General features: G+C 52.7%; 2 protein-coding genes across 3 annotated transcripts in view; one reads left to right on the forward strand and one right to left on the reverse strand.

Annotated features, from left to right (window-relative positions):
- Nucleotides 1–10,711, forward strand: part of LOC140462812 (elongation factor 1-alpha 2) — a 39,015-nt gene extending 28,304 nt beyond the window's left edge. Inside the window, exons 6-8 of the mRNA XM_072556137.1 lie at nucleotides 2,805–3,061; nucleotides 6,262–6,496; nucleotides 10,369–10,711. Coding sequence (XP_072412238.1) covers nucleotides 2,805–3,061; nucleotides 6,262–6,496; nucleotides 10,369–10,499 — 623 coding nt within the window. The 3' untranslated portion in view covers nucleotides 10,500–10,711. The remainder of the gene's footprint in view (nucleotides 1–2,804; nucleotides 3,062–6,261; nucleotides 6,497–10,368) is intronic.
- A 3,487-nt stretch (nucleotides 10,712–14,198) lies between these two features.
- The window catches only part of LOC140462813 (DENN domain-containing protein 3-like), a 152,304-nt gene continuing 149,469 nt past the window's right edge, over nucleotides 14,199–17,033 (reverse strand). For both annotated transcript variants that reach the window (XM_072556138.1, XM_072556141.1), the window contains exon 24: nucleotides 14,199–14,867. In XM_072556138.1, coding sequence (XP_072412239.1) covers nucleotides 14,676–14,867 — 192 coding nt within the window. In that variant the 3' untranslated portion in view covers nucleotides 14,199–14,675. The remainder of the gene's footprint in view (nucleotides 14,868–17,033) is intronic.

The following is a 17,033-nucleotide window of genomic DNA, read 5'->3' on the forward strand; positions in this document are numbered from 1 at the left end:
CCTCAGGCAATAGCAGCGGTGAAGGCAGGCCTCAGGGAAGTCCCAGGCAGCACCGGAGTGAGTCCCAGGTAGGTCCCTGGTCGCAGCTGTGAGGGCAGGCCTGTTGGGGGGGATCCCCAGGGTACGTCCCAGGCAGCGGCGGTGGAGGTGGGCCTCCGGCGGTAGCGGTGGTAGAGGTCCTGGGAGGGTCCCAAGGCGGGTCCCAGGCAGCAGCAGTGAGGCAGTTCCTGGTGGGGTCCCAGGTCAGCTGCAGATCCCTTGATCTTCATGAGGCCCAGGCTGCAGCTCCAAAGGCAGGCCCAGGACTCAAAGCTCTCACCTCCTTCTGCCTCCTTCTGTCCTCCTCCTCCTCCTCCTCGTCCTCCTCCTCCAGCTCTCTGGACGTGGGGCAGCTGGCTCAGGGACAGTGCCCATCCCCTCAGACACCATCAAGGGGGAGAGTCCCTGCGCGTGCACACACACATCCAGCCCTTCCAGAGTGAACAGTACCTCTGACCTAGTGTCCAATTTTTTTTTTTTTTTGTTTTTTTTTGTGTGCAGGTGTGAGACACAGTGAGAGACACAAAGTGCACAAATCTTTATTCAATTTCCACCACCAGGAAGATATGAAAAATACCCGAGTGGCCAGTGACAAGCACTGCCCTTCAAACCACAGGACAGTGCTGTGTGAGCAAAACAGTGAAGGGGAGGGGAGGGACTAAATCAAAATAGAGTTGGAGGGAGAAATGATGCACTCCACTCCCTGCGGCGCCCACCTCTCCCTGAACGACTCCAGGGTGTTGGTGGACACCGCGTGCTCCTTCTCCAAGGACACCCGGGCTCTAATGTAACCCCGGAAGAGGGGCAGGCAGTCGGCCCTAACGACCCCCTCCACGGCCCGCTGCCTGGACCTGTTGATGGCCAGTTTGGACCTAGTGTCGATATCTGTCAGACAAGCCTCCTGATTGGACCAGGTTAACAGCCCTGATCAGGGAACTCCGACTGTGTGAGGTCCACCTGGCTGACCTCGTTACAATCACTACATTCTATATTATGTGTGACATGAGTAGAAAGTGTTCCTGTGTCTTGTCACCCATCTGCTCTCTATCAGGTGTTCATCATGAGAGAGAAAACAAAACTGCAGATGCTGGAATCCAAGGTAGACAAGCAGGAGGCTGGGGGAACACAGCAAGGCAGGCAGCATCAGGAGGGACAGGCAGGAGGCTGGGGGAACACAGCAAGGCAGGGAGCATCAGGAGGGACAGGCAGGAGGCTGGGGGAACACAGCAAGGCAGGGGGCATCAGGAGGGACAGGCAGGAGGCTAGGGGAACACAGCAAGGCAGGCAGCATCAGGAGGGACAGGCAGGAGGCTGGGGGAACACAGCAAGGCAGGCAGCATCAGGAGGGACAGGCAGGAGGTTGGGGGAACACAGCAAGGCAGGGAGCATCAGGAGGGACAGGCAGGAGGCTGGAGGAACACAGCAAGGCAGGCAGCATCAGGAGGGACAGGCAGGAGGCTGGGGGAACACAGCAAGGCAGGGAGCATCAGGAGGGACAGGCAGGAGGCTGGGGGAACACAGCAAGGCAGGGGGCATCAGGAGGGACAGGCAGGAGGCTAGGGGAACACAGCAAGGCAGGCAGCATCAGGAGGGACAGGCAGGAGGCTGGGGGAACACAGCAAGGCAGGCAGCATCAGGAGGGACAGGCAGGAGGCTGGGGGAACACAGCAAGGCAGGGAGCATCAGGAGGGACAGGCAGGAGGCTGGGGGAACACAGCAAGCCAGGCAGCATCAGGGCAGAGATTGGATCCAAGGGGCTACGGAGTTTGCTGCACATGGAGAAGTGTGAGGACCCACCTGGTAGAATAACCAGCCATTCCCATTGGATGCTGAAGGACAAAGAGCTCCATGTTATGATGCTGGAGAGCTGTATATCACTAACTGGAGTCCAGGCTAGTCATGAAGGGCTGATCCCACTGGGAGACGCCAAGCTCTTTCAGCTCGGAGTTCCCTCCTCCCGGCCCATTCATGGAGTTCCCTCCTCCCTCCTTCCAGCCCATTCGTAGTGGCATGGTGGCTCAGTGGTTAGCACTGCTGCCTCACAGGGACCTGGGTTCAACTCCAGCCTTGGGCAACAGTCTGTGTGGAGTTTGCACATTCGCACTGGGTTTGCGTGGGTTTCCTCCCCAAATCCAAAGCTGTGCAGGTCAGGTGGATTGGCCATAGTAAATTGCCCATAGTGTTCGGTGATGTGTAGGTTAGGTGCATTAGTCAGGGGGAAGTGGGTCTGGGTGGGTTACTCTTTGGAGGTCCAGTGTGGACTTGTTGGGCCAAATGGTCTGTTTCCAGGGATTCTATGATGATGGTGGTGTGGGCAGCCTCCTCCCAATGCGATTCTCCATGCTTCAGCTCCCAACATGGGAGGGCAACATGGTGGCTCAGTGGTTAGCACTGCTGCCTCACAGCGTCAGGGACCCCTGTTCAATTCCAGCCTCGGGCAATGGTCAGTGTGGAGTTTGTACATTCTCCCTGTGTCTGCATGAGTCCGCTCCGGTTTCTTCCCACAGTCCAAAGATGTGCAGGTTAGGTGGGTTAGCATGGGAAATGTAGGATTACAGGGAATAAGGTTGGATGGATCTGGGTGGGATGCTCTTTGGAGGGTCAGTTTGAACTTGTTGGGCCAAATGGCCTTCTTCAGCAGTCTTGGGACTTTATGAACACCCAGCCTTATTCCTAACTATCATACCAATCCTAATCCAAGTAGTTCTCTTCTGTCAGGTTGACGTTGTGTGTGGTGTGACCGGGGATTTGTGGTTTATTGACAGGTATTGGTACAGTCCCTGTTGGGCGTGTGGAGACTGGGGTGCTGAAACCGGGCATGGTGGTAACCTTTGCCCCCGTCAACATCACGACAGAGGTGAAGTCGGTGGAGATGCACCATGAAGCCTTGTCTGAGGCTCTGCCCGGGGACAATGTGGGCTTCAACGTGAAGAATGTGTCCGTCAAGGATGTTCGCCGTGGCAACGTGTGTGGAGACAGCAAGAATGACCCACCCACAGAAGCCTGCAACTTCACTGCCCAGGTAGGTCACCCAGATCAGGGGTGGGGGAACATCGCAGAGACAATCTCATATCATTCTCAGGGGGTCAGTGGCAGGGCATCGGTAACAGGGGTCAGGGCTCTGTGTTAGAACAGTATAACACAGTCCAGGCCTTTCAGCCCTCAATGTTGTGCCAGCCTTTTATCCTACTCTAAGATCAGACTAACGTACATACTATCTTGTACTATCTTCTATGTGCCTATCCAAGAGTCGCTTAAATGTCCCTAATGTATCTGACCCTATTACCACCACTGGCAGTGCATTCCACACATCCACCATTCTCTGTGTAAAGAACCGACCTCTGACATCTCCCCGAAACCTCCTTCCTATCATCTTAAAATTATGCTTCCTCGTGACTGTCATTTCGGCCCTGGGAAACAGTCTCTGGCTATCCACTCTATCGCTGCCTCTCATCATCCTGTACACCTCTATCAAGTCACTGCTCATCTATCTTCACTCCAATGAGGAAAGCCCTAGCTCACTCAACCTTTCTTTATAAGACATGCCCCTCCAGTCCAGGCAGCATCCTGGTAAATCTCTGAACCCTCTCTAAAGCTTCCACATCCTTCCATAATGAGGCGATCAGAACTGAACACAATATTCCAAGTGTGGTCTAACCAGGACTCTATAGAGCTGCAGCAAAACCTCACGGCTCTTAAACTCAATCTCCCTGCTAATGAAAGCCAACACACCATACACCTTCTTAAAAACCTTCTCAACTTGGATGGCAACTTGGAGGGATCTATGGACATGGACTCCAAGATCCTTCTGTTCTTCCACACTGCCAAGAAACCTGTCTTTAACCCTATATTCTGCATTCAAATTCGACTTTTCAAAGTGAATGACTTCATACTGTTCCAGGTTGAACTCCATCTGCTACTTATCATCCCAGCTCTGTATCCTGAGAGTGGTGCTGGAAAAGCTCAGCAGATCAGGCAGCATCTGAGGACTAGCAGAATCGACATTTCAGGCATAAGCCCTTCATCAGGCTGCCTGACCTCCTATGCCTTACCAGTACCACACTCTCGACTCTAATCTTTAGCTTCTGCTGTCCTCACTTTCTCCTAGTTCTGTCATTATTTCAGAATCCTTACGGTGTGGAAACAGGCCCTTTGGCCCAATAAGTCCACATCGACCCTCCGAAAACTAACCCAGCCAGACCCATTCCCTCTACCCTATATTTACCCCTGACTAATGCACCTAATCTACACATCTCTGAACACTATGGGCAATTTAGCACAGCCAATCCACCTTAACCTGCACATCTTTGGACTGTGGGAGGAAACTGGAGCACCCGGAGGAAACCCACGTTGACATTGGGAGAGTGTGCAAACTCCACACATACAGTCACCCGAGGCTGTAATCAAGTCTGGGTCCCTGGCGCCATGAGGCAGCAGTGCCAACCCCTGAGCCACCGTGCTGCCCTGTATCCTGTCAATGTCCCATTGCAACCTACAATAGCCCTCCACACTATCCACAACTTCCACCAACCTTTGTGTCATCGGCAAACTTACTAACCCACCCTTCCACTTCCTCATCCAAGTCATTTATAAAAATGACAAAGAGCAGAGGTCCCAGAACAGATCCCTGCGGAATACGACTGGTCACTGAGCTCCGGCTGAATACTTTCCATCTCCATCACCCTCCGCCTTCTATGGGCCAGCCAATTCTGTATCCAGACAGTTAAGTTCCCCTGTATCCCATTCCTCCTTACTTTCTGAATGAGCCTACCATGGAGAACCTTATCAAACAACTTGCTAAAAATCCATGTACACCACATCCACTGCTCTACCTTCATCACTGTGATTTGTCACATTCTCAAAGAATTCTCAAAGAATTGTGGGCGGCACGGTGGCACAGTGGTTAGCACTGCTGCCTCACAGCGCCGGAGACCCGGGTTCATATCCCGCCTCAGGCGACTGACTGTGTGGAGTTTGCACGTTCTCCCTGTGTCTGCGTGGGTTTCCTCCGGGTGCTCCGGTTTCCTCCCACAGTCCAAAGATGTGCAGGTCAGGTGAATTGGCCATGCTAAATTGCCCGTAGTGTTAGGTAAGGGGTAGATGTAGGGTTATGGGTGGGTTACGCTTCGGCGGGGCGGTGTGGACTTGTTGGGCCGAAGGGCCTGTTTCCACACTGTAAGTAATCTCATAATCTCATAATCTCTAATCTCATTAAGGTTTGTGAGGCATAACCTGCCCTTCACAAAGCTATGCTGATTATCTCTAATCAAACTGTGGTTTTCCAAATAATCATAAATCCTGTCTCTCAGAATCCTCTTCAATATTTTGCCCACCAGTGACATAAGACTGACTGGTCTGTAATTCCCAAGATTATTCCTATTCCCTTTCTTGAACATGGGAATAACATTTGCCAATCTCCAATCATCTGGCAGTACTCCAGTAGACAGTGAGGACACAAAGATCATCGCCAAAAGTGCAGCAATCTCTTCTCTCGCTTCCTGTAGTAACCGATGGTATATCCTGTCTGGCCCAGGGGAATTATCTATCCTTACATTTTTCAAACTTTTCAGCGTATCCTCCTTTCTAACATCATCTGGTCTGAGCATATCAGCCTGTTTCACGCTATCCTCAGAGACATGTTGGCCAACATTAGAGCACATCAGAGAGAGAATGTCAGGGAAAGAAACAAATTAGTGTGGGGAGCTGAGAGGAGATTGGAATCCTCCCTTAAATACTCAAAACACACAGCTGGCACTGCACCCATACACAGCCAGGAGAAGGATAAACCCATTTCAGAGTGTATCACACTGGCTAGGCACACTGCCTTCCCAGTATCTCTGTGACAGTGGGTCTCACACTTCCCCTCCCCCCCCCCCCCCCCCCCCCCAGTCTCTCTCCGTCTCTCTCTCTTTGTGACAGTGGGTCTCACACTGTCTCCTCTCTCTCTCTGGGACAGCGACTGGGTCTTTGGGAAAGATGTTTGTGCAGTAATCCAGTAATTGCAGAATGGGATGAAGGGACAAGTGGACTGATACAAACAGGAGACAGGAATACGGGTAAACACTATTTGAATGGGAGAAACTGGAGGGGACGCTGCCGTGGATCATGGAACATTCCCACTGGGGTGACTCATCAGTTCCGTGCTGTAGGTTATGAACACTGAAGTAAAAGTGGGGGTGGTTTAGCTGAGAGCAGAGAGTTCATGATTATCTGTGTCCACAGGTGATTATCCTGAACCACCCTGGGCAGATCAGTGCTGGCTACTCCCCGGTCATTGACTGCCACACCGCACACATTGCCTGCAAGTTTGCTGAGCTCAAGGAAAAGATTGACCGTCGTTCTGGCAAGAAATTGGAGGACAATCCCAAAACCCTGAAGTCTGGTGATGCTGCAATTGTGGAGATGTCTCCCGGGAAGCCCATGTGCGTGGAGAGCTTTTCCAAGTACCCTCCTCTGGGTGAGTATCCATCAGCTCGGAGAGACTCCCGGCTGATTCCCCAAATACTTCAGAGTCACTGGGGGACTTCCAAAATGTGGTCAGTGTTCTAATAACGTAACAAGGTAAACTGCCAATCTGTACACAGCCAGATCCCACAAACAGCAACATCAAATCACATCTATTGATGTAATAAATTTTACCATAACACAATGAGAACAACAATAATAATTCAAATTACCGAGCTGAAAGGACAGAGGGCCTTGGTTTGATTCCTCATTTAAAAGCCAACACCTCTGACAGTGCAGCACTCCCTCAGCACTGACCCTCCGACAGTGCGGCACTCCCTCAGCACTGACCCTCCGACAGTGCGGCACTCCCTCAGCACTGACCCTCCGACAGTGCGGCACTCCCTCAGCACTGACCCTCCGACAGTGCCCACTCCCTCAGCACTGACCCTCCGATAGTGCAAAACTCCCTCAGCACTGACACTCCGACAGTGCCTACTCCCTCAGCACTGACCCTCCGACAGTGCCCACTCCCTCAGCACTGACCTCCGACAGTGCAGCACTCCCTCAGCACTGACCCTCCGACAGTGCCCACTCCCTCAGCACTGACCCTCCAACAGTGCGGCACACCTTCAGCGCTGACCCTCCGATAGTGCAGCGCTCTCTCAGCACTGACCCTCCGACAGTTCGGCACACCCTCAGCACTGACCTACTGACAGTGCAATGCTCCCTCAGCACTGACCCTCCAACAGTGCCCACTCCCTCAGCACTGACCTTCCGACTGTGCAGCACTCCCTCAGCACTGACCCTCCGACAGTGCGGCACTCCCTCACCACTGACCCTCCGACAGTGTGGCACTCCCTCAGCACTGACCCTCCGACAGTGCCCACTCCCTCAGCACTGACCCTCCGACAGTGTGGCACTCCCTCAGCACTGACCCTCCGACAGTGTGGCACTCCCTCAGCACTGACCCTCCGACAGTGCAACATTCCCTCAGCACTGACCCTCCGACAGTGCGGCACGCCCTCAGCACTGACCCTCCGACAGTGCGGCACGCCCTCAGCACTGACCCTCCGACAGTGCGGCACGCCCTCAGCACTGACCCTCCGACAGTGCGGCACTCCCTCAGCACTGACCCTCCAACAGTGCGGCACTCCCTCAGCACTGACCCTCCAACAGTGCGGCACACCTTCAGCGCTGACCCTCCGATAGTGCAGCACTCCCTCAGCACTGACCCTCCTACAGTGCCCACTCCCTCAGCACTGACCCTCCGACAGTGCGGCACACCCTCAGCGCTGACCTACTGACAGTGCAATGCTCCCTCAGCACTGACCTTCCGACAGTGCAGCACTCCCTCAGCACTGACCCTCCGACAGTGTGGCACTCCCTCAGCACTGACCCTCCGACAGTGTGGCACTCCCTCAGCACTGACCCTCCGACAGTGCCCACTCCCTCAGCACTGACCCTCCGACAGTGTGGCACTCCCTCAGCACTGACCCTCCGACAGTGCCCACTCCCTCAGCACTGACCCTCCGACAGTGTGGCACTCCCTCAGCACTGACCCTCCGACAGTGCAACGTTCCCTCAGCACTGACCCTCCGACAGTGCGGCACTCTCTCAGCACTGACCCTCCGACTGTGCGGCACTCTCTCTACATTGACCCTCCGACAGTGCGCCACTCCCTCAGCAATGACCCTCCGACTGTGCGGCACTCTCTCTACATTGACCCTCTGACAGTGCGCCACTCCCTCAGCACTGACCCTCCGACAGTGTGGCACTCCCTCAGCACTGATCCTCCGACAGTGCAGCACACCCGCAGTGCTGACCCTCCGACAGTGCGGCACGCCCTCAGCACTGACCCTCCGACAGTGCGGCACTCCCTCAGCACTGACCCTCCAACAGTGCGGCGCTTCCTCAGCACTGACCCTCCGACAGTGCGGCACTCCCTCAGCACTGACCCTCCGACAGTGCGGCACTCCCTCAGCACTGACCCTCCGACAGTGCGGCACTCCCTCAGCACTGACCCTCCTGCAGTGCCCACTCCCTCAGCGCTGACCCTCCGACAGGGCGGCACTCCCTCAGCACTGACCCTCTGATAGTGCAGCACTCCCTCAGCACTGACCCTCCGACAGTGTTGCACGCCTTCAGCGCTGACCATCCGACAGTGCGGCTCTTCCTCAGCAGTGACCCTCCGACAGTGCGGCACTCCTTTAGCACTGACCATCCGACAGTGCGGCACTCCCTCAGCACTGACCATCCGACAGTGCGGCTCTTCCTCAGCAGTACCCTCCGACAGTGCGGCACTCCTTCAGCACTGACCATCCGACAGTGCGGCACTCCCTCAGCACTGACCCTCCGATAGTGCGGCACTCCCTCAGCACTGACCCTCCAACAGTGCAGCACTCCCTCAGCACTGACCCTCCTACAGTGCCCAATCCCTCAGCACTGACCCTCCAACAGTGTGGCACTCCCTTAGCACTGACCCTCCTACAGTGCCCACTCCCTCAGCACTGACCCTCCGACAGTGCGGCACTCCCTCAGCACTGACCCTCTGATAGTGCAGCACTCCCTCAGCACTGACGCTCCGACAGTGCAACATTCCTTCAGCAGTGACCTTCCAACAGTGCGGCACTCCCTCAGCACTGACCCTCTGATAGTGCAGCACTCCCTCAGCACTGACCCTCCGACAGTGCGGCACTCCCTCAGTGCTGACCCTCCGACAGTGCGGAACACCCTCAGTGCTGACCCTCCGACAGTGTTGCACGCCTTCAGCGCTGACCCTCCGACAGCGCGGCATTCCCTCAGCACTGACCCTCCGACAGGGCGGCACTCCCTCAGCACTGACCCTCTGACAGTGTGGCACTCCCTCAGCACTGACCCTCCGATAGTGCGGCACTCCCTCAGCACTGACCCTCCTACAGTGCCCACTCCCTCAGCACTGACCCTCCGATAGTGCAGCACTCCCTCAGCACTGACCCTCCTACAGTGCCCAATCCCTCAGTACTGACTCTCCTACAGTGCCCAATCCCTCAGCACTGACCCTCCAACAGTGTGACACTCCCTTAGCACTGACCCTCCTACAGTGCCCACTCCCTCAGCACTGACCCTCCGATAGTGCAGCACTCCCTCAGCACTGACCCTCCGACAGTGCCCACTCCCTCAGCACTGACCCTCCGACAGTGCGGCACTCCCTCAGCACTGACCCTCCGACAGTGCCCACTCCCTCAGCACTGACCCTCCGACAGTGCGGCACGCCCTCAGCGCTGACTCTCTGACAGTGCAGCGCTCCCTCAGCACTGACCCTCCGACAGTGCAGCACTCCTTCAGCACTGACCCTCCGACAGTGCCCATTCCCTCAGCACTGACCCTCCTACAGTGCCCACTCCCTCAGCACTGACCCTCCAACAGTGTGGCGCACCCTCAGCGCTGACCCACTGACAGTGCAATGCTCCTCAGCACTGACTTTCTGACAGTGCAGCACTCCCTCAGCACTGACCCTCCGACAGTGCCCAATCCCTCAGCACTGACCCTCTGACAGTGCGGCACTCCCTCAGCACTGACCCTCCGACAGTGCGGCACTCCCTCAGCACTGACCCTCTGACAGTGCGGCACTCCCTCAGCACTGACCCTCCGACAGTGCGGCACTCCCTCAGCACTGACCCTCCGACAGTGCGGCACTCCCTCAGCAGTGACCCTCCGACAGTGCAGTACTACCTGGCGCTGTATTTGCCTGGTGTTGCTGGAGTGGGTTCTGGAACCCTTGACCTTTCTGTGTGAGGGGTAAGTGTGCTGTTCACTCAGGGCCCGCTGGTGTCACTGGAGTCTGTCCTGTCCCCGCTTCCTGTGGCTGATCTGATCTGATCTGATTGTGTCTGGGTTTTCCAGGGCGTTTCGCTGTGCGTGACATGAGGCAGACGGTTGCCGTGGGTGTCATCAAGAACGTTGAGAAAAAAGCGGTCACTGCTGGCAAGATCACAAAGTCTGCACAGAAGGCTCAGAAAGCTCAGGGCAAATGAATTGGAGCCTCCTGGAGCACCGAGCCCGTGGCCTGGCAACTCCAGCACCAATCTAAAGGCCATCTCTGTACATCTGCTTGTCAAAGCTCATTGGTCATCGACTGGATGTTAACTATTAAAGTCCAATGGAAGTTTTTTAAGAGGAAAAGCATGTCTCGGCATTTGTGAGGTACCCGATTAGTTTTATCAATAAACAGATGCGACCACACTAACTCCACTGCCTCAGTTATTTCTTGTAGATTTGAATCCCTACATTAAGCAGGCACTGGGCGTGGGGGGGTGCGGGGGGAGTGGGAGTCGGGGGGAGGGTGGGGGTTGGTGGGGATGTTGCTATAATCATCCCCCAGGGAACAGAGTTCATGTTTCAGCCGCGTGTTTTGATGGTTTTGAAATTAGTTTTCAAGATGAAACCGAGATTTACGACTGGGTCCCAGTGAGAGTGGCTACAATGCCACCTGGTTGTTGTACTTTACCATCCTGTGGAGGGGTAAGGGTGCAACCGGAGTCTCACCCTGACAGGGGTAAAAGTAGGGAACTCCCCACCATCGAATGGCTGTGGGGGGGGGGGGGGTGGTGGCGGAGTTAGCGTTTTTAAGCAAAGCTGATGGGGGGGGGGGGGTACAGGATGGGGATATGCTGATGTGGGGGGGGGTAAAGGATGGGGATATGCTGATGTGGGGGGGGTAAAGGATGGGGATATGCTGATGGGGGGGGTACAGGATGGGGATATGCTGATGGGGGGGGGTACAGGATGGGGATATGCTGATGGGGGGGGTACAGGATGGGGATATGCTGATGGGGGGGGGTAAAGGATGGGGATATGCTGATGGGGGGGGGTAAAGGATGGGGATATGCTGATGGGGGGGTACAGGATGGGGATATGCTGATGGGGGGGGTACAGGATGGGGATATGCTGATGGGGGGGGGTACAGGATGGGGATATGCTGATGGGGGGGGTAAAGGATGGGGATATGCTGATGGGGGGGGTAAAGGATGGGGATATGCTGATGGGGGGGGTAAAGGATGGGGATATGCTGATGGGGGGGGGGGTACAGGATGGGGATATGCTGATGGGGGGGGGGTACAGGATGGGGATATGCTGATGGGGGGGGGTACAGGATGGGGATATGCTGATGGGGGGGGTAAAGGATGGGGATATGCTGATGGGGGGGGTAAAGGATGGGGATATGCTGATGGGGGGGGGGGTACAGGATGGGGATATGCTGATGGGGGGGGTACAGGATGGGGATATGCTGATGGGGGGGGGGTACAGGATGGGGATATGCTGATGGGGGGGGTACAGGATGGGGATATGCTGATGGGGGGGTAAAGGATGGGGATATGCTGATGGGGGGGGGTACAGGATGGGGATATGCTGATGGGGGGGGGATGTCAAAGGAATGGGAGCAGGTTTGAATGCAGCACAAACACCAGCATGGAGTGATTGGGCCTAATGGTCTGTTTCTGAGTTGCTAAGCTCCATCACAGGGTGGCACATATCCTTCTCTATCAGCCATTGGTTAGCCACTGGGGATTTGATCATCCAACAGCTTTAACACTCGGCTTTTACTGAGACCCAATGTTACCAAGGCAACTGTTCCATTCATGTTACTGTCAATAAAGCCATCTCTAAGCCCCTCAGCCTTTCTCTCTGTGCACTGACACAGACACACCCTCACAGACACACCCTCACAGACACACCCTCACAGACACACCCTCACAGACACACCCCACCCTTTCAATCCTATGGAGGCTGTGAGCCTGATTTCAATGAGTGTTGTCTCCACCACAGAGATTCATGTTGGAGAGGCCAGAGGCAGGGAGTTACACAAACAAATCATCCTTTTGGATTATTCAGTAACACTGAGTCCGAAAGGAAGTTGTGGACTGGATTGGTGAGTAGACAGTGAGACCATTACAACTGAACGTAGATGATGAAGGTACACCAGTCCGGCATTGAGATTCTAAATGAGCTGTTCACATCAGAATGTGATCGGGAGCCAAGGGCAGAAACACCTTCAAGGATTCAATGGCAAACATCCCAAGAACAGGGACAGCATGGCATTAGAAACCAAGTCAAGCTTCCTCTACACTAATCCCCATCAAACACCGTCCCCCCCAACAGGAACAGTTTGGGATTAGATAAGAATAAAACTCCCTCTGCACTGTTCCCCATCAAACACTCCCAGGACAGGAACAGCATGGGGTTAGATACAGAGTAAAGCTCCCTCTGCACTGTTCCCCATCAAACACTCCCAGGACAGGGACAGCACAGGGTTAGATACAGAGTAAAGCTGCCTCTACACTGTTCCCCATCAAACACTCCCAGGACAGGGACAGCACAGGGTTAGATACAGAGTAAAGCTCCCTCTGCACTGTTCCCCATCAAACACTCCCAGGACAGGGACAGCACAGGGTTAGATACAGAGTAAAGCTCCCTCTGCACTGTTCCCCATCAAACATTCCCAGGACAGGGACAGCACGGGGTTAAACAAGGATGTGATAATATTCAGGCATGTGCAAATTGATATTAAACCAGTAACTGGAAATGTCAGTAATGAGAAATGCAGCTTGAATATCTCCATTTGTTGATATGTTTTCCCAAGAATGTGGCAGATATTGATCTGAATCTGAGGGGGGTATAATGAAAGGAAATCCTCCCTCTGTCCCAGTGAGGAGAGGCATATTATTGCAGATTGCTATCATTTAACTTTTGGATAAACCATGTTGTTCCCCAGTGATATTAATTTACAGCACAGACCATTCACCCCAGCACCTGACAAAGCAGCAGTGCTCCGAAAGTTGTGGTTTCAAATAAACCTGTGTGTTTGTAACCTGTGATTTGTGACTTTGTCCACGCTATGTGTACAAAGAGGTTTCTCTGTCCTCTGAGCTAAATCTCTCGGATTTAGTCTTTGATTCATGGTTCACTGCTTTTAACATCCTGAAAGAGCACTGCTGCCTCACAGCGCCAGGGACCCAGTTTCGATTCCAGCCTCAGGCGACTGTGTGTGGAATTTGCACATTCTCCCTGTGTCTATATGGGTTTCCTCTGAGTGCTCTGGTTTCCTCCCACAGTCCAAAGATGTGCAGGTTAGGGTGAATTGGCCATGGGAAATTGCCCACAGTGTTCAGGGATATGTAGGTTGGGTGCATTAGTCAGGGGTAAATATATGGTAGGGGGAATGGGTCTGGCTGAGTTACTCTTCAGAGGGTCAGTGTGGACTTGTTGGGCTGAAGGGCCTGTTTCCACTCTGTAGGGATTCTAGGATCCAAGGAGAGAGAAGGAAGATGTGATGAAGAGAGTAGCTTCCCTGCTCTTTATTCATTACCTTTAAGGGTTTATACTTAATCACTTTGAGTAATGTACGTGTAAAAGGTTACAGCCCTAAGATCTGTCACTACTCACCCACTGTTAAATAGGGTGTCAAATCTCTATCTTTACTCTCCATGTTTTACTGGGGAGTGAGAGATTAACTGCCCAATGGTGGGAGCAGTCAGTAGTTACATACGCATTTGAGAAAATAGTTTTTTGCAGTGATGTGATGATTTGGAAAAGTCATTATGACTGTCCTAATCAGTTCCCTGTCCCTGAGAGTGTTGGCAGGAAGGTGAGGACAGGGGCTGGCACTGAGAGGGGTTTGACACCATGTAATTCAGGTAAAGGTGATCTGCAGAACCAACCACACACAACACATGTTTGGTTATGTACTAAAGTAATTTTTAAATAAGATTTAATACAAAGGAATGTTAGAGGACTGCTTTTATTCCCAGTTGCTGCCCCTTGTGGTAATCGTGCTGTTGCTTGTTTCTGGTCACCGGTCATCTCCAGTCGTTGACATCTTTGGGGTCAGGGGTCAGTTGGCAAACAGCTCCTTTAATTCAGTGAGGTGTGGTCCGAATTTTCTGAGGGAGGGGCGGAGAGTGAAAATTGCATGTCTGAGACTCTCCTAAGAGGGGGCTGTTGAGGGAGGTGGTTGCTCAGTCACTGCTGCTCCACCAATGACTCGTCCAGCCTGGCAAAAGGAGGCAGACAGAGGGAGAATGTGTCAAAACCACCCCCCGACTCCCTCTAACCTCTAACACTGGCCCAAAGCAGCCTGACAGAAAAATAGCATCCAACACACCGAGACTGGGAAATGGTGGCTCTGTGCCTCTGGGTCAGGTGGTAACAGCTCAGTCCACTTTCCAGATGATGGCCTTGCTGTCCTGTGTCCCACTCAACACATACCGATCTTCAGCCGAACAGAGAGCTCCAATACCACCACAAGGTGCTTCCAGTTCCTTCTCCAGCGAGTGGCTCTCCGAGTTGATGATGTAAATGCGACCCTTGCTGTTGTTGGTGGTTCCTCCTCCTCCAACCCAGACCTGGATGTAGGACAGACAGAGTCAGGAGAAGTTCACATTCAACTTGATGAACTTTGTGGGGGTGGGCTACCAGAGACAGCTGAAACCCACAGTAAACATACCAAGCAATAAAAACCCTATGTTTGGAGAATTGCTGGTGTACCAGGTAAGACATGTTGTAACAGGCATGGAATCTGATGGGTAGTTACCTGAATGAGCTCTGAAAGAGGGAAATCCACAAAGTGACTGCACCAGGGAGGCCAATGGCCTCAGACAGCACCTGGACACACCGTAACCTCCAGGCAGTGCTCTGAATGGCACACTGCCTTGTCTGGGAGCACTTCCTGTGGATCATGATGTTCCCAGGTACCTGCTGCCCTGCCCTTCTGAATGGTACAGGTTGCAAGTTTGGAAGGAGCTGTCCAAGGATCTTTGGTGAATGAATTTCCAGAGGATGCTGGTACATTTATAATGCTTAAAAGACATTTAGATAAATTCATGAATGAGAAAGGTTTAGAGAGATATAGGCCAAACACAAGCAAGTCGGATTAATTTAAGGATTATGGGATACCTGGTTGGCATGAGCTGGTTGGACTGAAGGGTGTGTTTCTATGCTGTGCTACTCTTTGACTCTGATCTCTGCAGTGCGTCTTGTAGATGGTACACAATGCTGTAGATGGTACAAACTGCTGCTACTGACCGTCGCTGGTGGAGGGAGTGGATACTTGTGGATGTGGAACTAATCAAGTGGCTGCTTTGTCCTGGATGGTGTTAAGCTTTATGAGTGTTGTTGGAGCTGCCCCCATCCAGGCGAGGGGGGAGTATTCCATCACACTCTTAACTTGTGTCTTGAAGATGGGAGTCAGGGGATTAGTTACGCACGACAGGATTCCTAGCCTCTGACCTGCTCTTGTAACCACTGTGTTAACGTAGTCAGTCCAGTTGAGTTTCTGGTTAATGGTAACCCCCAGGATGTTGATAGTGGGAGATTCAACCATTGAATGTCAAGGGCCAGTGGTTAGATTGCCTCTTATTGGAGATGGTCATTGTCTGGCATTTCTTTGGCGTGAATGTTACTTGCCACTTGTCAGCTCAAGCCTGGATATTGTTCAGATCTTGTTGCATGTTCAGTATCTGAGGAGTCGTGAATGGTGCTGAACATTGTGCAATCATCGGCGAATACCCCCACTTCTGTCTAGGAGTTAGGATTGGCATTAGATCTGCATTTGAGTTTGTATTAGGAGTTAGTGTTAGAGGTTAGATTGGGATCAGATTTGTGGTAGTGTTCATGGTGGAATTGGTGTCAAATTGAGATTAGGGATAGGATTAGAATTAGAAGAATATTGGAGTTATAATTAATATCAAGATTTCCAGACAGGTTTGATTATGGTTAAGTTTAGGGTTTGGCTTAGGGTTGGCATTCAGCTTAAAATGAGCATAAGGGTTTATGGTTATTTTAGGGTTAAGGATATGGTTAGTTTAAGGTTTACTGGATAGATTGGTTAGAGCTAGGATTAGTATAAAAAGGAGATTAGAGTTAGGATTAAGGTTAGGAATGTGTGAGGGGTTTGGGTTCGGATTAAAAATGGAGTTAGCAACAGCGTTAGGAGTTGGACAGGGATTTTGTTATTGGATGATGGGATGTGGGCATCACTGGCTGGGCTCAGCAATAATTGCCTATTGCTAGCTGCCCTGGAGAAGGTGCAGGTGAGCTGCCTTCTTACAGTCTTAGAGATGTACAGCACGGAAACAGACCCTTTGGTCTAACTCGTCCATGCTGACCAGATATCCCAACCCAATCTAGTCCCATTTGTCAGCATTTGACCTATATCCCTCTAAACCCTTCCTATTCATGTAATCATTCATATGTCGGTTAAAAGTTGTAATTATAGCCACCTCCACCACTTCCTCGAGCAGAACATTCCTTAAATTTTGTGTAGGAATACCCACAATACTGTTAGAAAGGAAGTTGCAGGAAATTGACCCACTGACACAGAACAAACTTCATTAATTAATGTTTACACAGCGAGTCTACTTCAGTTTCTAGTGAAAGGTAATCCCCCCCAGGGTGTTCAGAGTTGGGACTACAGTCTGGTAACATTATTGAATGTCAAGGGGTGATAGATTCTCTCTTGATGGAGATGGCCATTGCCTGGTATTGTGCAGCGATAATGTTACTTACCACCT

This window comes from Chiloscyllium punctatum, chromosome 37 (genome assembly GCF_047496795.1).
Source record: "Chiloscyllium punctatum isolate Juve2018m chromosome 37, sChiPun1.3, whole genome shotgun sequence".
Lineage (NCBI taxonomy): Eukaryota > Metazoa > Chordata > Chondrichthyes > Orectolobiformes > Hemiscylliidae > Chiloscyllium > Chiloscyllium punctatum.